Consider the following 26655-nt stretch of genomic DNA (forward strand, 5'->3'; position numbering starts at 1 on the left):
GAGGAAAAGCCTGTCTCAAATTTGAACAAATAACGTGACAGGAGAGCCCACCCGGCAATACCCACGGTCCTTGTGCCTCCTCTCCAGCCTTCCCTGGCTGTGGGAAGATTGCAAAAAAGGCACGTGTGCTTTTAGACTGTGCGGGCTTTTGTTCAAATTGCGGAGGCGGTAAGTATCAGTTACCTTTTTTTCCTTTTTTTTTTGTTTAAAAACCATTGCAGAGCATACTTTGAAAATCCTGGTGGCAGACTCCTCTTCCCGTGCTTTTAAATAGCTGTGATTGATTGCGCGCTTACTGGACTTCAGCAGGGTTGGCCGCCATTAATGTTAACTTTGTGTATAACAGAGGCTCGTGCGTTCAAATCACGGATGCTGCGAAATCCTAAATAATTAATATAGTGTTTAGAGGAAGAAAACAGTTCTTCTGCACTGTCAAAGGTAATGCAGTAATAAGCAGATTTTATGGTATGTGTTCTCCATTTAAAAAAAGGAAAAAAAAGTACATTTTGCTGGTCATCAATATTTTAGTTCACTGGAGCAAGTGTTTTCTGGATCACACGGTACTAGGTAAATAAGAGATATCCAAGACCTTGTTTGTGCACTCATTTCATAGAATCATAGAATCGTAGAATCATTCAGGTTGGAAAAGACCCTTGGGATCATCGAGTCCAGCCATCTACCCTACTCTACAAAGTTCTGCCCTACACCATATCCCCCAACATCACATCTAAACGGCTCTTAAACACATCCAGGGATGGTGACTCAACCCCCTCCCTGGGCAGCCTGTTCCAATGCCCGACCACTCTTTCTGTGAAAAATTTTTTCCTAATGTCCAGTCTAAACCTACCCTGTTGGAGCTTGAAGCCATTCCCTCTTGTTCTGTCATTAATTACCTGTGAGAAGAGACCAGCACCAACCTCTCTACAATGTCCTTTCAAGTAGTTGTAGAGAGTGATGAGGTCTCCCCTCAGCCTCCTCTTCCTCATACTAAACAGTCCCAGCTCCCTCAATCGCTCTTCATAAGATTTATTCTCCAGGCCCTTCACCAGCTTCGTTGCCCTCCTCTGCACTCGCTCCAGCACCTCGATATCTCTCTTGGATTGAGGTGCCCAAAACTGGACACAATACTCGAGGTGTGGCCTCACCAGTGCTGAGTACAGGGGCACAATCACCTCCCTACTTCTGCTGGTCCCGCTATTTCTAATACAAGCCAGGATGCCGTTGGCTTTCTTGGCCACCTGGGCACACTGCCGGCTCGTATTTAGCTGCTGCAGGATCACGTTTAAAGGTGAGAGAGAAATACAACCTATCCTGGGCTCCTGTTGCCATCCGTGAGGATGAAGGCACTCAGGACCTCCCAGAATTAAGCCCAGAAAAAGAAAAACATCACCCGCAGTGAAGCAGGCAGAGTTATAGTTAAAAAAAACCCACCCCACCCTCGGAGTGAGGAGCATTTGAGAAGCAAAGTTGTAGTAGGATGTAGTATAACCATAGTAACGGGCAGGATTCTGCAGAACTGATACTGGAATAATGAGTTTTGCTGGAAAAAAAAATAAAAATGCTGTATGGGAAAAGCGGGCTATCAGATTTTGCGACCGTAAAAAAAGAGTTTTTGCATTTAAACACGTATTTGAATTGATACATACTAAAAACTCCAGCCCTTTGTAAAGCCCTGGATGTACCACAGAAGAAAACGAATTGAAAAGCCCCCTTATCGCTCGGTGTGAAATAACCGCTAATCGGTAAAACGGACAATTTAGACTATCATCTTGCCTCTGATAGCTGAAATTTTATATTTTTTATTTTTTTTTACTTGGTTTCAGGGTTGTTTTTTTCTTCTGTCTTAGAGGGGGGTAACCACAGTGCTTATATACTGAACTGGGGGTGCAGTTTGGCTCCCCACGGCGATGATGGAGCTGGGGCAGCTCCCAGCTCTCCTGCCCAGCCCATGCCCACTCCCCCGGCCACAGGGCTTATGCTGGGTACATTTTAGACATCAAGGAGCCTTAAGTAGCCTTATTGCAATATTCAGGAGTAACTGGGGCCCCAGCTCCTGCTTTTCAGTTTTGAATGGTTTCCATCTCTAACTCGGCTTTGCTGACAGGTAATATCATCTAACGAGATGGGAGACTAGTTATTTCTGTGGCCTCACGAGATATTTGTTGAACTGCTGGAATCTGGGCAAAGGGAGTAAATGCATTTGTGTTTTTAATCTCCCTCTCCCATTGCCCTTCAAGGCGCTGACAGCACTCGATATTTACCAGCTCACAAGAGCCTGTCCGGGTTCTGGACAGGTTGGATCAATGGGCCAAGGCCAATGGGATGAGGTTCAATAAGGCCAAGTGCCGGGTCCTGCATTTCCATCACAACAACCCCAGGCAACGCTACAGGCTTGGGGCAGAGTGGCTGGAAAGCTGCCCAGCAGAAAAGGACCTGGGGGTGTTGGTGGACAGCCGGCTGAACATGAGCCAGCAGTGTGCCCAGGTGGCCAAGAAGGCCAACGGCATCCTGGCCTGTATCAGGAATAGCGTGGCCAGCAGGAGGAGGGCAGTGATGGTGCCTCTGTCCTGGGCACTGGTGAGGCCTCACCTCGAGTGCTGTGTTCAGTTCTGGGCCCCTCACTACAGGAAGGACATTGAGCTGCTGGAGCGTGTCCAGAGGAGAGCCACCAAGCTGGTGAGGGGTCTGGAGAACAAGTCCTATGAGGAGAGGCTGAGGGAACTGGGCATGTTTAGTTTGGAGAAGAGGAGGCTGAGGGGAGACCTCATTGCCCTCTACAACTCCCTGAAAGGAGGTTGTAGAGAGGTGGGTGTTGGCCTCTTCTCCCAAGGGAATAATGACAGGAGCAGAGGAAATGGTCTGAAGTTGGGGCCGGGGAGGTTTAGATTAGATATTAGGAAGAATTACTTTACTGAGAGGGTGGTCAGGCCCTGGAACAGCCTGCCCAGGGAGGTGGTGGAGTCGCCATCCCTGGTGGTATTTAAGAAACGTGTAGACATGGCACTTCAGGGCATGCTCTAGTGCCTGAGACTGTTGGTTTGTGTCTGCTTGTGGGTGGGGTGGGGTGTGGTTGTGGGTGTTTGTTTTGTGTGGTTTTTGTTTTGGTTTTGGTTTTGGTGTTTGGTGTTTTTGGTTTTGTTTTTTTTTGTGGTTGGACTTGATGATCTCAAAGGTCCCTTCCAATCAAGAAGATTCTGTGATTCTGTGACTCTGGGTATTTAAGCAGCTCGACTGGGAAAGCAAAGCCCACGCTGGGGGACGGCTGCAGAGCTCCGTTTCACCCGCCTGCCGAGTAACAAACCATTATTAATTGACAGCAGAATAACCAAATTGCAACTGGCAGACTAATGCTGCGGGTCAGAGCACGGGGACAAGGGGGGCGAGACGGCAGGTGGGGGCATTGGATAAGGAGGGAGCTTGGGCGGGATGAGTTTCCTATTTTAGATCTGATTGCCTTGGGTGTGATTTTTGTCCAAGCTCCCACAGCTTCCAAAACCCTCTTAGTCTCTGTAAATGTCCTAATAACATTAATCATAATATTAATGAATTATAGAATGGAACAGCCCAGGCTGGAAGGGACCTCAAGAGATCATCTGGTCCAACCTCTGGCGGGAAAGGGAGCCAGGGTGAGATTAGGCAGCACCCTCTCCAGTTGCATCTTGAGACCTTCCAGTGATGAGGACTTTACTGTGTCCCTGGGGAGGTTGTTACAGCAAATTATTGTAAAAATATCTTTCTTATGTGTGTGAAAAATGTCTTTCTTATGTCAAGATGAAACCTCTCCCGGTGCAACTTGTACTCGTTGCCCCTTGTCTTCTCCACGTGGCTCCTCATGAAGGGAGACCCTCCATCCTCTTTGCAGCTGCCCTTTAAGTACTGGTTAATGCCATAGTGAAACTAACCCCAGATCCTGGATCCGAGACACCAGATCCTATATAGTATTTGGAGAATTGCACATTTTAATTCAGAATTCTGTATGCCAGGCCAGTACCTAAGAACACATCGAGCTCAGTCCTCTCTCCACAATGCCATTATATCTTATTGCATCCGGTAGCATTATAGAATCCTAGAATGGTTTAGGTTGGAAGGGACCTTAAAGATTAACCACCATCCCATGGGCAGGAACACCTCCTACTAGACCAGGTTGCTCAAAGCCCCGTCCAACCTGGTCTTGAACCCCTCCAGGGATGGGGCAGCCACAGCTTCTCTGGGCAACCTGGGCCAGGGTCCCAGCCCTCATAATGAAAAATTTCTTCCTAATATCTAATCTAAATCTACCCTCTTCCAGTTTGAATTATGCTGGTGTGATACGTGACAGCAGCTTCCAAAGTTTCCATCCCCTTCACACTCCCATGGGCGTCACTGTTGCCAAGGGAGATGCTGGGCAGCCCTTGGCCCCATTTTAGGCCAAGCAACTTCCAGCCTGGAAGCAGATGAGATGGAGCCGCTGATAAGAAAGACAGAAAAAGAAATCAAACAACATCCCGGGTGCCCTGGGACTGGTGGGAGCATTTTGCCTAAACCTTCTCTGTTATTAGAACATTTTTATTGAGGATGGTGCAAGCAGCAGTTTGGCTGCTGCCTGCAGAGATTTGGAGAGGTGGGATGGGAATGCCCAACTCTACAATATGGAGAGTGAGCCCAGAGAAGAACAAGGAAAGGTGAAGTTTTGGGGAAAAGAAGCTGAAATGGATCCTAGCTGGATGCTGTTTCCTTGGGATCTTGGTGAAAGAAGGAGACTTTCCTGGCATTTGGCTTTCCCTAGTGTACGCCACAGGGTAGGGATGGCACCAGTGGGGCTCCTGAGCAAGGAATCTCTCACTGGGACCCTCATCTCAAGCTTTGTGAGATGCTTGAGCCCAACAGCAAGATGCCGGGAGATCACCCCATCCTTTGCTGGCCTTCAGACGGATCCAGAACCAGCTTTCACCACGTGCCCATCAGTTTCGTTGCCTCCATCCCAACCTCTTCAAGTTCATTTCTGCAACTCATCACAGGGTGAAGGTTCAGCCAAGAGGGTACAACAAGAAAGCAACACCAGCCTTCCCAGCAGGAAAGGAGATGCTCCACAATCTCCTAAACCACAACCACACAGTTTCCAAGTACAGCCTCCTCCCGAAAGAGTAGTGCCCCAGCATGGGTCACTGGAGCCATCTGCTGAAAACACCTTCCCAGTGCCGGGAAAGGAGGATGAAGGATGTCTTGGAAAGGCAGATGCTGTGAATTGAACATTTTTTGGGGCAGCTGAGAAACTGTAATTAAAAAAAAAAACCACCAACAAGAAAATGCAGGATTAAATGTTGCATGTCAAGGTGTCAGTGTGAGACATAACCACTGATGTCCTTTGGAAATGGTCCCAAACTCGGAGCTGTGGGTCAGCACTGAACTTGAAGAGCTTTGAAAACCTTTCATCTCTCCTGCCCTGCTTTCAATTATAGCTGTGCTCTGTACAGTGCTTTTAAAATTGCGGGGTGTCAGCGAAACTCCAGCTTAATAAATTAGATTAGGCTTTATTTATTTCTTCCTTTAAGGCAGCCATGTCCGGCACTCATCTGGTGCCTTCCGTCCTCTGCCAAGGCATCTCGAGGAGATTTTTAAGTGATGGGCAATAATATACTAATAATTGACAACCTTTCCAGTGCCAAGGTCACTTCCTCCATCTGCTGTGTTTTCAAGAGCCTGTCTCATGGTGAAGATATCCCTGCACAGGTACATTCCCTTCTTTGCCTTCTTTCCCCAAGAAAATGGAGCAAGTGAACAGGTATGAGAGAAGCTGTGATTTCTCCAAAAGGAATGCCATTCAGAGGTATCTGGATGGGCTGGAGAGGTGGGCCTGTGTGAACCTCATGAAGTTCAACCAGGCCAAGTGCAAGGTCCTGCACATGGGTCAATACACAAGTACAGGTTGGGTGGAGAATGGATTGAGAGCAGACCTGAGGAGGACTTATGGTGTTGATGGACAAGAAGCTCAACATGAGTCAGCAACGTGTGCTGGCAGCCCAGAAAGCCCACCGCAGCCTGGGCTGCATCAAAAAAAGTGTGGCCAGCAGGTCAAGGGTGGTGATTCTACCCCTCTACTCCGCTCTGGTGAGACCCCACCTGGAATACTGCGTCCAGCTCTGGAGCCCTCAGCACAGGAAGGACATGGACCTGTTAGAACAGGGCCAGAGAAGGCCACAAAGGTGATCGGAGGGCTGGAGCCCCTCTGCTGTGAGGACAGGCTGAGAGAGTTGGGGTTGTTCAGCCTGGAGAACAGAAGGCTCCGGGGAGACCTTAGAGCCCCTTCCAGTCCCCAAAGGGGCTCCAGGAGAGCCGGGGAGGGACTCTTGGTCAGGGAGGGGAGTGATAGAATGAGGGGAAATGGTTTTAAACTGGAAGAGAGGAGATTTAGATGAGATATTAGGAAGAAATTCTTTGCTGTGAGGGTGGTGAGACACTGGCCCAGGTTGCCCAGAGGATCTGTGGCTGCCCCATCCCTGGAGGTGTTCAAGGCCAGGTTGGACAGGGCTTTGAGCAACCTGGTTTAGTGGGAGGTGTCCCTGCCCATGGCAGGGGGGGTTGGAACTGGATGATCTTTAAGGTCCCTTCCAACCTGAACCTTTCTATTATTCTATGATTCTGCAGAAAAATAGCATTCAGAGTGGATTGTTCCTCTAATCTAGTGTTCCTCACCAAGAAGTTAGAGAAAACAAAATGACAGATTGAAAACCTGAAGGTTTGTGTAGGCTTGACCTGTTGTTTTGAACTTATTCTGCCTGTTGGGGAATTGCTGGGAACCTGCTTTATTGTACAGAAACTGCATTTTAAGGGAGCCTTAAAAACATTCCTCCAGCTGCATTGATTTACATCGAGTGCCCTCTTGCTGTAGAGGAGGAATTGAGTCATTTTAGAAACTTCGGTGGGGTTGCACGAGACAATAATCCCAAAAGGATTATTGGGATGATACCTCTGGCTCTGCTTATTCTCCATCACTCTGGGCTGGTGGAAGCCAAATGGTCGGGAGCATAAGTTATACCCGCCGTGGGGCTGCTTTACGTTGTCTGAAGCTTCAGCACAACTGAGAATAAGGGTCATATCTAGGAATAATGATAAATATTTGCAAAATACATTAAAGATAAAACCCACGGTGTTAATAACGAGTGGCGCTGCTCTGTTTTATCCTGTTACCTCGACAGTAGCTAATGGGAAGGAGGAGGACGTAAGAAGGAGTTTCTTTTTATTTTTTGTAGCCTTAAGACTCCTTTGAAACCTTCACCCCGCTGTAGGAGTAATGAATCACACCCTCGGCGTGGTGTTAGGATTCCGCACCACGCAGCGTTTTCAGGTGCGAGGAGATGAATATTGTTCAGCGGATGAGTTTCCTTGTTAGTGTGGGGTGTTTTTTGTTGGGTTTTTTTGGGGGGTTTTTTTGTTGTTTTTTTTTAAGAAAAAAAAAGTCTTCATTGAAGTGTCTTGCCATAAAATTATGCTTTGATCATATCCATTTGCTGTTAATGAACCAAGATGGGTTAGAGGCAACTGGATTGTAACTCTCTGATAATACGTGCGCTGCCTTTCATTTCCTCACGCGGAGTTTCAGAAGATCCTGCGCTGGCCCAGCTAACAAATCCAGTGATATTAAATGTGGCCTAATGCATCCTAATACATACCCTCCCCAGGGACACATGCAGATGTGTCAGGATTGCTTTGGAAAAGGTTAAAGTGTTACAGAAAAATGGCCATTACGTATCGGAGACTGTCTCCTTTCATATGGTAATCGCCTTTTTTTTTTTCTGCCTTTTATTTTTTTTAAATCATGCAAGTGGCTTTGTATTTCCTTTAAATCAAAAGATCTTATTCTGAAACCAAGATATTGGCAGGAGCTGAGCTGTGATTTGAATGTTGTTGTACAGAGGAGAAAGCAAGTGGGAGAAACTACGTAGAAACCAGCAGCAATACCTTCTCTTTTAACGTACAGTCTTTGGATTTTTGTTTGCTCAAATGTTGAGTTACGTAAAGAAAAAGAAACGGGGCAGGTTGAGACCAGGTTTAGTTCCTCTTGGTGTGGTTGCACGTCCAACCCATTTTATGCATCCAACCCCAATTTGCTATCCCACAAGGATGCCTGGAAGGAGAGATGCTTCCCCTGGAAAACTGAGATCAGTTAATAGCGTGGGTCTGCTGAAAATCCCACCCCTATCCCACCCCTCTCTCAGCAGTGAAATACCAGTGGAAAATGAAAAGTATGTTTATTCATGCAAAGAGGAGAAAAATTGCTCCTATCTTCCAGGTTGCTACATGAGTTAGGAAGGATTTTGGTTTTTTCTTCACTATGTATAAATGTTAACTCGAATGCCTCTCCCTTAAGGATCAGGATCAGACCCCGGAAGGAGACTTGAATTTGGATTGAAGCTGCACAACAACGTCAGTATTTTCCATTTGTGCAGTCGGAGTGCTTCTTGTGGCTCACGTCAGCGGGTTGGAGGTTGGAGAGTGGCCTTTTCCTCTGCTGACAGACAACCACTGGCCATGGCAGTGCCTTTAAGCCATCTGGGTGCATAGTGAAGCACCTCTGCTTGACCCCCTTGCACCGATCATGGTTGTTGGGGCTTGAAGGTTGAAGGGCAGGAGCTCCTTCCCCAGCCCAAAAGCCATGAAGGTGTGAATACACCCCACCTCTAGACCGGTGGACAGGGAACTGGTGGAGAGGGTACAGCAAAGGGCTACAAAGATGATTAGGGGCCTAGAACATCTCTCTGATGAGGAAAGGCTGAGGGCCTTGGGTCTTTTGAGTCGGGAGAAGACTGAGGGGGGATCTTACCAACGCTTATAAATACTTAAAGGGTGGGTGGCAGGAGGATGGGGCCAGTCTTTTTTCAGTGGTGCCCAGGGACAGGACAAGAGGTAAAGGGGACAAACTTGAACATAAGAAGTTCCATCTAAACAAACTTGAACATAAGAAGTTCCATCTACACAGGAGGAGGAACTTCTTTCCTTTGAGGGTGGCAGAGCCCTGGAACAGGCTGCCCAGAGAGGTGGTGGAGTCTCCTTCTCTGGAGACATTCAAACCCCACCTGGACACGTTCACAGAATCACAGAATCTTCATGGTTGGAAGGGACCTTTTTGATCATTGAGTCCAACCACAGGTTGGACTTGCAGGTTCCTGTGCAACCTGCTCTGGGTGACCCTGCTCTGCAGGGGATTGGACTAGATGATCTCCAGGGGTCTCTTCCAACCCCATATCATTCTGTGATTCTGTGAATCACTGGGTAATTTTCCTACTGCATTTATCAGCCCAACGTACAAGGGTTTGAGTTCACCCCCAAGGGAAAGGTGCCAACTCGGTCTCCCATTTTAGTGGAAATACTTAAAATGCCGCTTTCCCCCTTTGCTGGGGTCAGCCTGGCGTGTCGAGCAGGGATAGCAAAGAGCCTGGACGAGGTCTGAATCCTGCAGCTAATGAGCTGTGCTCTCACCGCCGAACCCCTCAGTATGAAAGCAGCATCCCTGGCTGCTGCAGCCCCTCCATGTCGTTCTCTGCTTTATTTGCTTGCGATGGCTGCGGGTTGCGAGTCCTTTAGGGCTGGTTGTTCTCCTCCGTGCGCATCAAGCCCGGGGTGGGATTGAATATTTATTAAAACGCAGATACTTGTAGTAACAGGAGAAGCGGCGTAAACAAGAGCATCTGAGAGGCAGCTATGCCAGACTATGTTTCTGTTTGGACAAAATAATCCCAAATTGTTCCTAATTACGATATGAAAGATCGGTTAATTCCTGTGATTTGCTTAAGAGCAGGCTTAATAAGATACGAGAGCAACCAAAGAGAAGGTTGGGGTTGTTTGGTTTTTTTTTTTCCTTCCAAGTACAGTTGCGAGCCAAGGACGTATCGGGAACAGCACAGGCGGTGAGTAAGCTTTCCTTGAAGCCCCCACATGCTACGGAGTCCTGTGTGCTCTGAATGAGGATGAGGTCTGCAGATGCTTTTTGACCAAATCAGGGACAGGTAGCGGAGCAGAATCAATTCGTGTCACTCAGGGGGTTGCTCTGGAGGAGCCGGATTATGGATCAGGGTGATGCTGCCGCGCTTTAATCTGGAAATCAATAAAGAGAGGGAAGTTGGGCTTGTGGGGATGCGGCGGAGACAATGATTCGGGGTTTGATGAGATTTTGCTCTGCAAACAACTGAGTCACTAACTCCTCTTCACATCCTGATTAACACAGAGAAAGGGCTAAATTCAGCCTTGATGCAGCTCTCTCAAAGTCTCTGGGGTCCCCCCCGTATAATTTGAGCCCAGAAATTCTCACACGAACCAGGGCTCCCAAATGCTTCAGTCGCCTGCTCTGCCTTTGCGCATAGCTCAGGAATAACCCTTCGCTCTACCGAGCCTAATATTAATTCTATTTATATCAACCTGGGGCTTTGATAACCTTCCTTCCGCGTTGTTTGTAGCAACCAAATTAAATACAGGAGGCAGTTATAAATACGAACCGTGCCAAGTCACCTTGGGGTGCCTCAGAAATCCCAAAATTCTGGTTAAATCTCGGGACGTTATCAGTTACGTGGTACCTCTTTCTGCAGACTGTCCAAACTTGCTCATCTGTAGGATGCGGAGCAGCATTTTCATTTTGCAGATTTGCCCTGTTGTTCCCATGACTGTAATACACGGCTTGGGGGTTTCCAAAGGACTGCAAGGTGTTACTTAAACCTCAGCGTGTGCCCTGCACGTGGAGTTTGTATGGATGGGAGCGGTGGGTGAAATCCCTGGTCTTCAGGACAGTCCGCAATGTCTGAGTCCAGAATTATTGGTCAGGTTGAAGTGCTTGGAGGTTTGCAGGTCCAAGCAAAGCTGTGGGTACTCGGTTCCTCTAAAAATCACACTTTTGCATTTTGAGGTTTCACCTAGTGAAAGAAAGACCTGGTGAACTCCACTGGTCCTCAGCCACTGGAAGAAAATCCAAACTCTTTTCAGACCTGATAATCAAAGCCCTAAGCTGCCCTCTTCCATCACTTGCAGGGTTTCTGCTTTTTCCTCCTTCATTCTGTTTGACGTCACTGGGTGGCATGGGCTGCTCCAGCATCTGCTCGGCGTCGGGGAGCATCAGCTGTACAGTCGCATCTGTCACACTAATTAGCAAAACATGAGAAGGCTGAAATTAAGATTCACACTGAACCGCTCTTCATACTTGTGCTTTTCTTTCTTTTCCAGAGCACGGTAATTGTGGAGAAGACCATTCAAGACCTGATGAACCTGATGCACGACTTGAGCGCCTATTCGGATCAGTTCCTCAACATGGTGTGTGTGAAGCTCCAGGAGTACAAGGACACCTGTACCCTTGCCTACAGGTACAGGAAGGCTTGGAGATCCTTGTCTGCTGGAGATACTGCTCTGGGCCTTTTGCTATTTTGCCATGAGTAGGCAGGAATTATCTCTAGAAGTCATCTCTGTTGGGATGGTCAAGGATATTTCTTTCTAGGTGGGGAAAAAATCCGAAATAACAATCATTTGCATATGAAGAGTCTTGGCTTCCCAGTGACTTTAGCCACACCACGCTGTGGTTTAGGCTCTTTAAACGTGGATGGCGGTGGTGGTAGAGCTTAGAAACCACACAGCTTTTCTCTTAATCAGGCAAAATGTGACCTCATGTTGGAGATGGAGAGTATAAGGCATTATCTTTAACATAAATAGCTGTATATAGCTATTGCTTCCTTGTAAAGCAAGTGAGATCCTTCCGTTTGAGTGTTCCCATGAGATTCAGCCATATTTTAATCATTTATATTGACATTTGGGTGTTCAGATCTTGTAGCAATGTGGGAATTGGTAACCACGACACACCATATAAATACACACACACTGGGGTTTGTGAAACTTTCCCAAAACGTTTCCGTAAGCTTGTTCTCTCAAGGAGTCATCAGATGCTCTACCCTGGGCTTTCTCAGTGTTTTGGGGTGATCTGTGATCTGCTTCCCCAACCATGGCGTGGAAGCTGAATGCAGTGTAGGGCACGGGTTTATCATACAGGGTCGTGGGGCTTGAGTTCTCCAGGTACTTGCTTTATCAGAGATTTCCTGGGTAACCGTTGATAAGTAACTTATTCTCTGTACATCCCTGTTGCCCATCTGTAAAATGGTCCACACCTGGAGAGAGGGTCAAGGATCGTGCCCCGTGCCGTGGGGATAAATACTTGCATTGAAAGACCGTAAAGATGCTGCGGCAATGTGGGCTATAATAGCTGCTATACATAATCTCCTTTAATGGCTAATTGAGGCCGGCAACAGCAGGGGAAGCTGAAAAAGCCCCTCGTGTTTTCTGACCAAGAGCATTAAGAAATTATTTCCTATTGCCTGATTCCATTCAGGAGGAGCTTCGTCTGGTGAGCGGCTGCGTACGGGCTCATTATTATTATTATTAATAATAATAATAAAAACGCCAAGAATAGCAGTGAGCACATATGTGGGCTAAACTTCGTCTGAGCACTTGTGTAAATCGGTAGCTGCTCATGTGCTGTTGTCCAAAATGCTCGCATTTTATATGAAACTTCACTGACTGTAGCCAGACAATAGAAGTGATTTCTTTGGCTTGAACTTAAAGGTCCTTCCTTCCTTCCTTCGCTGATACCATTCCTGGGTTTGGCACCTGCTGGGGAGTAATTAGGACAGCCCTAATTTGGCAATATCCTGATTACAGCAGGAGGAAAAACAGGAAATGTTCTAGTTTTGCTGCTAGCAAATGACTGACTGAAATAGAAATCTATATACATTTCAAATGATGCAGAGGAATATTGCGGCTCCCCTGCTTTCCAGGGGCGAGCGGTTCCATCCGCGGGGACGTTATGCCCTCTACAGGGATCTCACATCTCCGCGCAGCCCTGCCCTCTGCACCAGGGTTTTCCTTGAGGATTTGAGGTGGATAAATCCTCCTGTTGATAAAAGTGAGTGGAGGAAGGATCATTTATAGCCGCTCAAAATCAGAACAAACTCCCTCGAGCTGTGTATTAATACGATCAGGCGAAGCTATCGGAGCAGGGGAGTGCGTGTCTCTTCTTGAGATGTCAAGACAGTGAGAATTTGGGAAGCCGGAGAGATGGTTTCTGCAAGATTTGCACATGGCATTCGCTCGTTCCCCGCGTGCATGCGTTTCTTGAAGGGGAATATGGGCAAACGGGGATGAAATGTATTCAAATACATTGAATTTGCTCCTTAAAGCAAGGCTGTTTCGTTTGGAGCCCTTTGCAGAACAGATAGCTCTGTCAGGACGTCAGCAAGGAGAAAGGCACAGCTGAGATTTTTCCTGTTTGATTTCCATTTGGCTCTGATTTTCTAGTGAATGCAAAAAAAAAAAAAAAAAACCCTAGCGGGACTGGATATGTATGGATTGGACATTTATGTAAGTAGCAGCTATGGATTTTCTTGTTTTAACTGATGGCGAATTTTGGAAGCGTGTTTAATCTGATCTAGGTGAGGTGTCTCCTGCAAATTACAGGTTTGTGAGAAGTGCAATTTCAGTTTGACGCAAACTGTTTACAGGAGTGAGTTATGTTTTCTGACTAGTTTATGAGGGGTTGGGGATTAAAATGGAAACAAAAACAGGGGATGGAGCCACAAAGGGGAGGTGATTCTACCCTTCTGCTCTGCTCTTATGAGACCCCACCTTGAGTACTGTGTCCAGCTTCGGAGTCCTCAACACAGGAAGGACATGGACCTGTTGGAACGGGTCCAGCGGAGGGCCACAAAAATGATCAGAGGGCTGGAGCACCTCTCCTATGAAGACAGGCTGAGAGAGCTGGGGTTGTTCAGCCTGGAGAAGAGAAGGCTCCGGGGAGACCTTATAACGGCCTTTCAGTACCTGAAGGGGGCCTAGAGGAGAGATGGGGAGGGACTCTTGATCAGGGAATGTAGTGATAGGATGAGGGGTAATGGTTTTAAACTGAAAGAAGGGAGATTTAGAGGAGATACAAGAAACAAATTCTTAGCTATGAGGGTGGTGAGACACTGGCCCAGGTTCGACAGATGCTGTGATGGCCCCATCCCTGGAGGGGTTCAAGACCAGGCTGGATGGGGCTTTGAGGAACCTGGTCTAGTGAGAGTCGTCCATGCCCATGGCAGGGGGTTGGAACTAGATGATCTTTAAGGTCCCTTCCAACCCAAACCATTCTATGATTCTATGAAAAACCTTGTACTGCGTTGGCAGTGCTCTTCTTAAGTCTTGTTCAACCCACGTCTAAGTGCTTCTTCAGCAAATTTCTGTGAAAGCAGCTCTACTCGTGAGTTAAGCCTGTATAATTAAACCATTTTTATGAGGCTTTGGGAAATACTGAAAGGCAGTAGAAGGGATCACAGGCATGGGGACAAATCTGACCAGTTCAGGGTATCTACCCTTAACACGAGTCTTTCTTTTTAGTCTCTTGCCAACATCCTTCTCGGACAAGCTTTGCTATCTTGAGCGCTAAAACTATTCCCTTTCCATGTCTTTCTACGTAAATTGGCCCCATGTTTAGTTATGTCCATGTTGAAGTTGCACATTCTTATTTTATTGTCCAACTTTAAGCTCCATCCTGTGTGTCCTCCCCCTTCTTACCCATCTTCATCCTCTCTCCCTCGAGCAACCATCCTCTTGCACATTTTTCAGCTCATCTGAAGAGCCTGAGTAAGAGCAACGCTCACCCAAATGAGTCTCTTTAGTCTGTAAAAAGAGATGGACACCTCCAAAGAGTGGTTCACCTTATTTAAGAAGTTCCCACAACTCCGTGGAGGTGCTCAGCTCTCTCCATCGGCTGTGAAGGCACCTTATGGTGACCAGCCTCCTGGCTGAACTGTCTCAGCTAAATTCCTAAGATTAGGTGGGATATAACTGGGCCTATATCTCTCAAAATGATGAAGAAAAAATACGTATATCGGTTCCTGCTTTCCAGCCAGACAAAATAAAACTAAGCCCGTTTTTATTGATAGGGAAATGAGGACATGAATTCATCTAAGCTATGGGGTCTGCGGTCAAACAGGATTTCTCGAGTTCCCGGGAAACATTCTTACCACTCAGTTTACTACTCCTTATTGGGATCTTCCTCTTCTTGCATTAGCCTTTTGGGTTTTAAGTTGTCTTTTTGACTCTTTTTGGGCAGGGATCTGTCTTCCTCAGACCAGTAGGTACCTGGCAGATGCTGAGCATACTGCTTTTAGACTCTTAGCAGTGCGAGCAGAGTTCAGCATGGAACCATCACCTCAGCCCTGGGAAGAGAAAAAGAATTATTCAAAAATACATTTGGCACAAGGCAACAGAGTCCAATTAGCCCCTGTAGCCCCCAGACGTTTTCCTAATGAAAAGCTAGAGCCCCCCAGCTGTGTCCGGGGACGTTCCCCATCACTCTGTTCCCAGCTCGGGGCAGCGATGGTGCAGATCTGGGACCATCACCACCAGCAGATGTTCTCTGGATAAAACCCACTGAGCTGTGGAGGGTTGAACCCTCCTCACTCATGTGCCATCACCTGTGTAAGTGTTACACCTATTGCCTACCCGCTCCCGGGAGCTGGGTACAAACAGATGGCATTTTCCTTGGCCCGTTGAGCCGTGAATTAATTAGTTGATTACGGCACCGGTGGTAGCAAGTAACCCTATTACAGCAGCAGGAATAATTACAGAGGAGTTGGGGAGAAGGGGGAGGGTGGTGTTTGAAAGGAAGCGTTTTGAGCTGTACTAAAACATGTCATCCTGTCTTGTGATAATTTACTCGAGGACTTAAATTAGATTGACATTGATGGAAGTTACGGAGGTTGAAAACTGGCTGAGATGCCAGAAAGAAAAGGTGGGGAAATAGGGGCTTTTAATTGATGGGGAAAGCTGGGTGTGTCTAATGGAGATCGGGTATGTAGCACCTTATTTAACATCTTCCTTAATGAGGGGGTGGTTGGAGTAAAACCAACCTGTCAATAAAAATTAGGAGGTGTTGCAGCCACAGGAAAGAATGGGAGCATAATTCCAAGGACCCACATAGTGGTGGCAGTGTCCCAGCATCGATTAATTTGAAGCTCCCTATTGATGGCAATGGAGAATTTGGCTTAGGGCTCCAGCAGCTCGTGGACCCATGAGAACCACATCGCCAAGAGGTGAGAAAAGCAGGAATTGTGTGGGTTAGACTCTCGGAAAACACTCACCCCTAAAAAAGCAAGGGCACCAAGCTCAGTTTGCAATTCGCTGTAGGAGCTAAACAGCCTCCCCAACACCCACTCCAAAAAGCAATCGGAATTTTGAGGACAGCAGATAATAAGGATCATAAAACAGAGAAGGGAGCTCTGTCCTCTCCATAACTCCATCAGAAGACTCCCAAAGATGACTTGCATTCGTAGACATCTGAAGGGCTATGATAAGGCTGTAAATAATTGAAGAGAGTAAATAGTGAAAGTGGCGAGAGCTGAGGCTGCTGTAAGGGGAAATAACGGGGAGTAATGGGATGAAATTGAGTAAAATAAAACACGAGCACAGTATCGGGGTTTTTTTTTGTGTGTGTGTCCAACAGTTAGATCTGTTCAACTGTGAAATAGACTCCCAAGGGAAGGAGACTATTACTTTAGTCATTTGAATCTGGAGAGGACAAAGCACTGGCTAATATATCCAATGGAACAGTTGTCTTCCTTGGCAGAGAAATCACCAGATATCATCAAATTTAGTTTTTCCATCTCAGATGTCAGAGATTCTGGTGGAGGGTGGTTTTTTTTTTTTTTTCCCCTCGGTTTTCACCGGGGTGAAAACAAGAGACCTTTTTTCCTAAGTGGAAAAACACCAAGTTCCGAACAGCAGCCAAAGGCCAAATTGAAATTTTGACGCTGCGGTCTTCTGTGGCTGGAAACAAAATTCATTCTTTTGTCTGTGGCAGATTGAACATGAAATTTAAAGGGAAGGAAAATTTATACGTAAGTGCATGTGACAAATCCATTTTTACAAATCCTGTGTACTTACTGAGCAGAGGTTTTCCTGGTGGTAGGTGAAAGGAGCGATAGGTTGCTCCGTGCTGGTGGGAAGAGAAGTATTTTGCTCTGTTTCAAGATAGATCAGCATTGCCTCCTTTCTCAGTGCCTTTTTCACTATTTTCCTTTTCAAAACACAATTCCTCAGTGTGTTGTTACTTTCATTTCTATTTATTGACCGAAACATACCTTGCAGGAAATTTAAAATGAGACTGGTTAATCCACATAAACCCCTTAGAAATGCACAGGGTCTTTATTGCCATCTTGCATGACCCTTCCCAAAATCACCGCCTGGATGCCTAGTGACAGCTCTGAGCATCTCTTTGCCCCGCGCAACGTCCTAGCTTGGATCCACAAGAGTGCAGCTGAGCAAATGGCTCTGCAAGGTCCACGTTGAGCTGACATGGGCTGAGCCAGCACAAATGATGGAATCATAGAATGGTTAGAGTTGGAAGGGACCTTAAAGATCATCTCGTTCCAACTCCCCTGTCATAAGCAGGGACACCTCCCACTAGACCAGGTTGCTCAAAGCCCCATCCAGCCTGGCCTTGGAACCCCTCCAGGGATGGGACATCCACAGCTTCTCTGGGCAACCTGTTCCAGTGTCCATGTCGCAGCACCCAACAGCTCCAGTTCTTAATTGACAAATCCAGTGTTGAATCTCTGCATCTTTTTGATGCACAGAGTTTCCATCCATGTTGGAGAAGCTGTTTCTTCTGGGGGATGGTAACAGAAAAAGATCTATTGGCATTTACACTTCTTCAACCCCTTGCATTGTAGGAGACACCAAACGTGCATTATTTCTAGGTGTCTTGTAGCCTTGTGAGCTATGGGTGGAGGGTGTTTGAGGTGAAACACAGGTCCCAGAGCCTTTTCTGTATTTCTGCATATTAGAAGGTGATCAGTCTCTTAGCACACAAGGGAGATCTTGATTCTGTTGTTAAACTGCAGCTAAGCATCTCCATAGGAGCAGGACCTCTGAGACCTTGTCTTTCCAGATGCTTTCTTTCTCAAGTCACACTGTGCTTGCTGGGTGATCGGTGGGTTTGCCGTGTTCCCATTACAGAGGGCAGGAAAAAATTCTGCTGCCCATTGGAGAGGTCACCACCATGCTTTTGCTTCAAGTGATGTGGGGAGGTCACACATGTTTCTTCTTGGGCTGGAGAAGCAGTCCAACTGGTAACCATGCAAGGACCTCCTAGAAAAGCCTTCCAGGTGCTCGCCAGAGAAGGAAATCAGTGATAGGATCTAGAAGAAACCCTAACTCCCGCTTGCCTTTCCCAAGAGATAGAAAAACCCTTTCCAGATCCTTGCTGTCTACCAAACAACCCAAGAATGGGAGAGGACTTCCGTCTCTCTAGTCACAGTGTCCCCGTGAAGTAACAAACATTGACGACGATGATGCTGATGGTTGTCCGTGAGCAATCCCGACAGAAGAAACAGGCAGCTAATTGACTCCTCCAGCTACAGCATCCCATTTATCTCCTGCAATTGTCTCCCTCCTCTCTGTATCCTGGGCTGCATTAAAAGGAATGCGGCCAGCAGGGCGAGGGAGGTGATTCTCCCCCTCTACTCTGCTCTGGTGAGACCACACCTGGAGTACTGTGTCCAGCTCTGGAGCCCTCAAAATAAGAAGGACACAGACCTGTTAGAGCAGGACCAGAGGAGGGCCACAAAGATGACCACAGGGGTTAGAGCCCCTCTGCTGTGAGGACAGGCTGAGTTGGGGTTGTTCAGCTTGGAGAAGAGAAGACTCCAGGGAGACCTTATAGGAGCTTTCCAGTATCTGAAGGGGGCCTACAAGAAAGCTGGAAAGGGACTTTTTGCAAGGGCAGGTAGTGATAGGACGAGGGGGAATGGTTTAAAACTGAAACTTTAAATCCAGCTGGCGGCCGGTCACAGGTGGTGTGCCTCAGGACTCAGTGTTAGGACCATTTCTGTTTAACCTCTTTATTGATGATCTCGACAAGGACATAGGGTGTATCATCAGCAAGTTCGCAGATGACACCAAGTTAAGCAGGAGTGTTGATTCCCAGGAGGATAGGGAAGCTCTACAGAGAGACCTAGATAGATTGGATCATTGGGCCAACATCAATGGCATGAGTTTCAACAAGGGCAAGTGCCAGGTTCTGCACTTGGGCCACAACAACCCCAAGCAGCGCTACAGGCTTGGGGAAATGTGGCTGGAAAGCTGCCTGGAAGAAAGAGACCTGGGGGTTCTAATTGACAAGCGGCTGAATATGAGCCGGCAGTGTGCCCAGGTGGCCAAGAAAGCCAACGGCATCCTGGCTTGTATTAGAAATAGTGTGACCAGCAGAAGTAGGGAGGTGATTGTGCCCCTGTACTCAGCACTGGTGAGGCCACACCTCGAGTATTGTGTCCAGTTTTGGGCACCTCAATCCAAGAGAGATATCGAGGTGCTGGAGCGAGTGCAGAGGAGGGCAACGAAGCTGGTGAAGGGCCTGGAAAACAAATCCTATGAAGAGCGGTGGAAGGAGCTGGGACTGTTTAGTATGAGGAAGAGGAGGCTGAGGGGAGACCTCATCACTCTCTACAACTACTTGAAAGGACACTGTAGAGAGGTTGGTGCTGGTCTCTTCTCACAGGTAATTGATGACAGAACGAGAGGGAATTGCTTCAAGCTCCAGCAGGGTAGGTTTAGACTGAACATTAGGAAAGAATTTTTCACAGAAAGAGTGGTCGGGCATTGGAACAGACTGCCCAGGGAGGTGGTTGAGTCACCATCCCTGGATGTGTTTAAGAGCCGTTTAGATGTGGTGTTGGGGGATATGGTATAGGGGAGAACTTTGTAGTGTAGGGTAGATGGTTGGACTCGATGATCCCAAGGGTCTTTTCCAACCTAGACGATTCTATGATTCTATGAAAGAGGGGAGATTTAGATTAGGTATTAGGAAGAAATTCTTTCCTGTGAGGGTGGTGAGACCCTGGCCCAGGTTGCCCAGAGAAGCTGTGGCTGCCTCATCCCTGGAGGGGTTCAAGGCCAGGCTGGATGGGGCTTTAAGCAAACCTTGTCTAGTGGGAGGTGTCCCTGCCCATGGCAGGAGGGAGTGGAACTAGATGATCTTTAAAGTCCCTTCCAACCCAAATGATTCTATGATTCTATGATTCTGATTGCCAGTGAGGAATTCAGATTAGCTTCACTGCCAAAAATAGTAAACAAGGAAAGTCTTCATAATTGGAATATGCCGTGATCTTTGATTCAATTTCACACATACATACAAATTAGCTGAAATCTCTATTATTAAATGTTTTGGATGACTGGAGAGAAGATCCTGGACCCTTCATGTCCTTTCATTGCTTCAGACCTGGTCCCCAGGCTGGGCCAGCTGGTGTGTGGTGAGCTGGTGGCTTCCACCCAGGTCTTCCCGGGCAAGTTTCCATGCTGCAGTCACAACACAATCAGCAGCGGCTGGCAAGCTCGATTGAGATTGCAGAGAACAAATGAGCCATGGGGAAACTACCTTATCTCTCTTCTAGTACAGAATGACCTCCTCCAGTCAGTTGTGTAAATGATTGGAAGTTGAATGATTTGAAGGGTGGGGAGAATATGGCCCTTTTCCCCTTAAAGGACTCTACCAAAGTACATCAAGAGTTGTGAGTTTAAGAGAATTTTATATCCTGTCCACCTGTGTCGCCATGTTCTCCACGTGAGTGCTTTGTTGAAATCCTCTTTGGGCCCCTTCCTTAATGCTTAACGCGCATTTGTATCTGATGGGGAATTTAATGAATATGTGCAAAATTGCATGAAAAGTACAATTTGCTTCGCGCTAATGTCGTTGTTGCTGCTTTTCCCCGTAGGAGCATCGTGCAGTCGGATGAAAAGCTGGTGATCAGCGCCTCCTGGGCTAAAGACGACGATATTAGCAGGCTCCTGAAATCTCTGCCCAACTGGAGCAACATGGCTCAGCCCAAGCAACTGAGACCCAAGAGAGAGGAGGAGGAGGACTTTATAAGGTAAAATATTTTATGAAGTTGTAAAAGGGTTTCAAGGAGAGTAGCGGCAATGGTAAAAGCTGCTGGAAGCACAGTAATTGTGGCGTTTGCGTAGCTGTTGTGTCCCCAGGTGTGAGAAGAGGTTGAGATGTGGTCTTTCCTTGAGTGGAGTAATGAAACTTGAGTCTATGTGCTGTTACACTGTGTGATTCTAAAGCCAGGCATCAGCTTTGCTGAACTGAGAAGTTCTTGTGCATTGCCTGGACTTCATTCTGTTGAGTAGGAGAAATCATTAGGGAAATTATCGGTTTCTGGGCTTTGCTTAGCAGTGACTGTCGTATGATGGATTGGTAGATAAACCATCTTGAAGCTCCTTATCCTTCAAGAGACAGGAGAACGCAGAGCTTCTCAGATGCAGCAAGGACAGAAGAGAGGGAGGCCATGGCTCAATAAGGAAGCTTCAGTGGCAGCACCAGCTTCCTGCTTTCCGCACTTATTGCTCATTTCTCTAAAGGGGCTCCAGAAAAAGCTGGGGAGGGACTCTTGATCAGGGAGGGGAGCAATAAGATGAGGGGTAACGGTTTTAAACTGAAAGAGGGGAGATTTAGAGGAGATCTCAGGAAGAAATTCTTTAGTGTGAGGGTGGTGAGACCCTGGCCCAGGTTGCCCAGAGAACCTGTGGCTGTCCCATCCCTGAAGGTGTTCAAGGCCAGGTGGGAAGGGGGAGCAACCTGGTCTGGTGGGAGGTGTCCTTGCCCAGAGCATAGGGGGTTGGAACTGGATGGTCTTTAGGATCCTTTCCAACCCAAACCATTCTATGATTCTATCTGAAGAATCGTGCTTGTGAACCAAGTCAGGAAAGTGGCTGGGATTGGGGAGGGAAAGGGAGGGTTATTTTTACTTCAGGCAGATCCTTGTCCTGGTTGATGGTGCTACCCTGGTCACCTATGCAATGAAGAGAGCAACAGTCTGCGACCTAATGGAGGGGCCAACTGGTTTTACTGGGCAGGAATTTCCAAAACTGGCATTGTCACCAAAGCTGTCCTCTATTTGAGGCATGACCTGGTGGTGTTTCTCCTCCATCCCAATCCCAGGAGCTCTGTAAGGAGAGTCAAGTGAAAAATACTGGTACTTCCAGAAGGGATTCTTTCAGAGGCAACTTACTGTGTCCAAACCGGGTTGTTTCTACCTTTTCAGGCACGTGAAAGCCTCTAAGTAGGCAGATTGCCTTTCCCTGCACACTGTAAATGGCTTAGTCTCTGAATCGTTGTCTCATCCTGAAGAAACGGGTCCCCTTTGTCATTCCAGCCAGTCAAAAAGCTTGTCTGCACATTCCCATCACTATTCATCACTTCCTTGATTGGCATTTGGCTATAAAACTGTAGGAGTAAGTGAAGCTGTTGAAAATTAAAGTCTAATTTGCCCAGATTGTCATTTTACTTGTTCACTGAATGCAAGCACGATAACATAAAGATGATACAGTCTAGAGAGAGGAACAACGAAGAGTATAAAATATGTTTAGTCACAGAAATGTTTCCTCATGCTGCAGTGGGGATGATCAGCTTTGCCAGTATTTTGAAAAGTCTTCAGTGGTCGTGGAAGAGTGAGGATGCGGAGCCCTTGAGGTCTTTGTGCAGCCCCTGGGTATTTTGAGATTCATGGACTCGGTCTCAGCCTCCATCTTTGCCTTCACGTTCACCCTCTGTTTCTTGGCACAGAAAGGTGCTGGGGTGCCCTCCTGGCTCTTCCTGTGATTTCTGAGCCATCAGGGTGGGACACCAGAGCTCCCGTGGATTCAATCCTGAGTCCTATTGGAAGAGCGTAACCTGCTTGTGTGGACTCCTGGCCAGGCTAAGTCTGATGGCCAAGCTCAGTCTGATGCTAGCAGTGCCAACGTTTTCATCCTGATATTAATTTTATTCCAATATTGTCATTTTACTGTCCATTAATTGAAGTATTTTGTGAAATTCTGCCAGCGATGTTAGAATGGAAAGCCTATTAGTCATTCTACATTGAATTCACTGGGAAAAGCTCCTTTATCGTGTCTTTTTTTTTAGCCTAGACATTAGGACAGCGATCTTTTCTCACTATCTGTTTGCACAGAGCATCATGTATTAAGCCTCAGCTCCTCAGAGTGCCATGTGAATGCCCCTGTAGCATTAATTTAAATGATAATAATTAGTCTGGGCCAGTTCTAGCCATTGATGGTAAGCGACATGGCTTAGAAACTTCCTCAGGAATCTGTGCATGGTTGAACAGATCTCTCCTGAAAGCTTCAAAATAAAATTAATTGCTTGTCCAATTTTTTGTCATCTTCTTTCCATTTAAGCAGACTTTTTTCAGACTTTCTCCTAACACAAAGGAACATGATTTCTTCGCTGCTGTTGCTTCTTTCTCTTCCTCTCGGCGCTGCTGATGCATTGAGGATAATTCTGCTGTGGCCATCACTGCCTGAACACTGCAGTGGAGCCAAAGGGAAATGGATCCTACGGATACCTTGGTTATTAGGGTCATGGCTGTGATGGGAAGGCTCATTTTATTCTCAGTTTAACCATCTAAGATGTTTAAAACCCTGATATACAGATACCGACCTGTGTTCACAGACTCTTCTCAGCTAGCAGGGACAGGACTAAGCATGGTTTCCTGGAAAGGAAGGTTTAAGCTTGATGCAACATGGGAGCATGTTCTTTTTGGACATAAACAAGGCTGACAGCAGGGCTTGAGCTACTACATCCCTTTATGAATGTTGCTAAATTAAATATATCCTGAAAGTTTACCACCAGTTTTTGTACTGTGGCAGGAAGAGATATCAGTGCACTGTTTTCTTTCCCTCCCCCTCCTCAGGTTTCCTGTAACTCATTTGTTTAATTAAAAAAACGAATCCAAATGCAATGTCCTTGAAAAAAAACAAAAAAACAAAAAAAAAAAATCCAAAACCCTCATGCATATCTGTGTTGACAGTGATTGATTTTGTTGTCTTAACCCACCACTATCTCTTTCGCGAATAGATGTCAAAAGGCAGGGTAAGATACTAGCAGAATCTTCCCATTAATATTCTGGTGTGGTTGGCCAGACAAAGGGACCTGATTGAGCATATTATAGTAGCTCAGAACTTGGCAAGGGGAGAAAGGAAAAGAAAGTCATGCCTCTATTCGTATAATTAGTTTTTAAAGCTCTGAAGGCTATTTGGCACTGGGGCGAGTGTGAAATATGCTGCCCTTATCGCTTTATAAAGGTTAGCTTTCAGTTCATTACTGAATCAGATACGTTGGTGATAAAACCCAAAGAGGTATCATTTCCAGGCTTGCCTTTGATGAGGAAAAGCAATGTAAAAAGAGCTTCAGATCTGGTCGCGCTCGAGTTGCAGCAGAAATTCCTGGGTTTCGGTGCAGCACAAGGGGTGGCAAGCGCACTGTGCACCCGAGGGGAACCACTTCTTCGGGGCGCTGAGAAAGGTGTGCTGGCAATTCACAGGGCAACACGTTTGCCTGGAAAGCTCACATGGGTCTGGAGATCACACCACAATGCCTGCAATTCTGGTTGCAGATCTGAGATATCAAGCAAACCTGTGTTAGGAGGGGGATGGCGATTTCCTCCTCACCTTTTGAAGCCAGCAAGCTCCTGAACACTGAACTTGGGATCAAATTCTCAGGCTAAAGTTAATGGAGTAAAAAAAAAAACGCTTCTTATCATCTCCATGTGCCACGTGACTTTTCCTTTCACTACTTTTGGTTTTTTAGTGAGGATAACCCTGATGGCAGGGTGCACCAGCTGCCTCCTCCCTTGCATCTCCACTTGAGGATGCTCATCCTCGCTTGCTCTCCACCAAAAGGAGGGGGGTATATTCGAGCAACGTGGAAGGTTACCTCTGCAACAGTAGATCCTTCACCAAAGCATCCCAAATGGCATTGGTCAGAACAGTTTCACTATTCCTGCTAATTTCAGAATCACAGAAAGGCAGGGGTTGGAAGGGACCTCTGGAGATCATCTAGTCCAACCTCCTGCCAAAGCAGGTCCACCCAGAGCAGGTTGCATGGGAAGGCATCCAGGTGGGTTTGGAATATCTCCAGAAAAGAAGACTCCACCACCTCTCTGGGCAGCCTGTTCCAGGGCTGTGGCACCCTCAAAGGAAAGAAGTTCTTCATCATGTTCAGACAGAATTTCCCATGTTCAAGTTTGTGCCCGTTACCTCTTGACCTGTCGCTGGGCACCACTAAGAAGAGTCTGGCCCCATCCTCCTGACACTCGCCCTTTAGATATTGCTCAGCATTGATGAGATCTCCTCTCAGTCTTCTCTTCTCCAGGCCAAATAGTCCCAGGTCTCTCAGGATATCTTCTCTCCTCCTGGTTTAGTTGATGCTGATCTTCTGACTGTATTTCCAGTGTAAAACTGGAGCCTGCATGCAGATGTGGGTCTGCTTTGGAAATGTGTCACTGTTGGACAAGACAAACACGTCAGGCTGAAGGAAGAGAGCAGGGATGGGCTACAGAGTGTCCCTCCAGAAGGCAAGATGGGAGCAAGAAAGGTACCCTCCAGTTTTGGATATATATTGGGACCGTGTCTTGGGAACCACCAACTTGCCTCAGCTCTCTTAGGGCATGCAATACATCCCACCTGTGCCGTGGGCGAGCACATCAGCCATCCAATGGCAATGAAGATACCGGGGTACACTCCAGAGGATGGAATCTCCTCTTCATTTCATGGAGCAGAGCATGCACAGCTGATGGTGGGCAATTAATCACATCTCTACTCCAAACACAGAGCTTTGGTTAGTCCTGGGATCAAGGTGCAGAGGTAGAGGAGGTGGTGATCTGAGGCATGATTTTGCACTGCAATGAATTAGAAAGACTCCTGTGAGGGAGCCTACACTTGCCTCTGTGGAACTTCATTAGGTTCCTCTCCGCCCAACTCTCTAACCTGGATTCAGGTTCGGAATATATGTAATCCTCCAAAAACCCCAAATCCCAGCCTAAATCCTCCAAAAGTTCTTTGCCTTCACAAGATAGTCAGAAGGAAACTTCTTGGATACCAGAGGGTGCTTGAGGGCAGTAAAATCAGGAAGTTGGTCCAGAGCTTCTTGATCACACCTTGAATTACTTCAGCTGTTTCCAAAGGGATCAACATGGTGTAAACTTCCCATTGTGTAAATAAACAGTCTGTGCAAGCCCGGAAAGCAGAATTGGGAGTGAGCCGGGACAATTTGTATTGGACTGTTGAGTCCTTCCCTTGGTGCAAAGGGAAAGCCATGATGGCAGCAGCATGGAGTCCAAGCCCTACCTTGGGGTAGGGTGGTCTTCCCTTGTTCCGCCTCTCTGGGCAGCCAGAAAGCACTGGGCAAAGGTTTCCATCAAAAGCTAAATCTCAGGTTGTTCCATCTGCTCTCTGGTGGGTGTTTTTTTCAGTGTTTGGTTTGGAGCTTTCCATTATTTTTATGCTCTTTTCCTGTCTTGGTATTTCTCCTGCCGCATGGTCCTTCTCTGAAGCCTTGATGTTTTATGGAAGGCTTTACCCCTTCTTTACCTCTTAGCTCTCCCTCCCGTTCTCAGTTGTGGCTTCTCTGTCTCTTTTTCCTTGTTTCTTTCTCTCTTAAGAATAAAAGATCTCCCTCTCCAATTTCTCAGTCTCTATTTATTATATTCACGGTACTTTTAAAGGGTGAAAGGATGATTTTGGAAGATTGGCAGCAGACTTGTAGACCTTTTTTCCCTCTACTGAGACTACGAATCTGAACGTACTGTAGGTGTGAGGCATTTCCAGTTGATG

General features: G+C 46.9%; 1 protein-coding gene across 1 annotated transcript in view; it reads left to right on the top strand.

Annotated features, from left to right (window-relative positions):
* EXOC4 (exocyst complex component 4) overlaps nt 1-26655 on the top strand; it is a 487556-nt gene that overhangs the window by 388428 nt on the left and 72473 nt on the right. The window contains exons 12-13 of the mRNA XM_074168558.1: nt 11188-11324; nt 20757-20912. Coding sequence (XP_074024659.1) covers nt 11188-11324; nt 20757-20912 — 293 coding nt within the window. The remainder of the gene's footprint in view (nt 1-11187; nt 11325-20756; nt 20913-26655) is intronic.

The sequence above is a fragment of the Numenius arquata genome, chromosome 2, assembly GCF_964106895.1.
Source record: "Numenius arquata chromosome 2, bNumArq3.hap1.1, whole genome shotgun sequence".
Lineage (NCBI taxonomy): Eukaryota > Metazoa > Chordata > Aves > Charadriiformes > Scolopacidae > Numenius > Numenius arquata.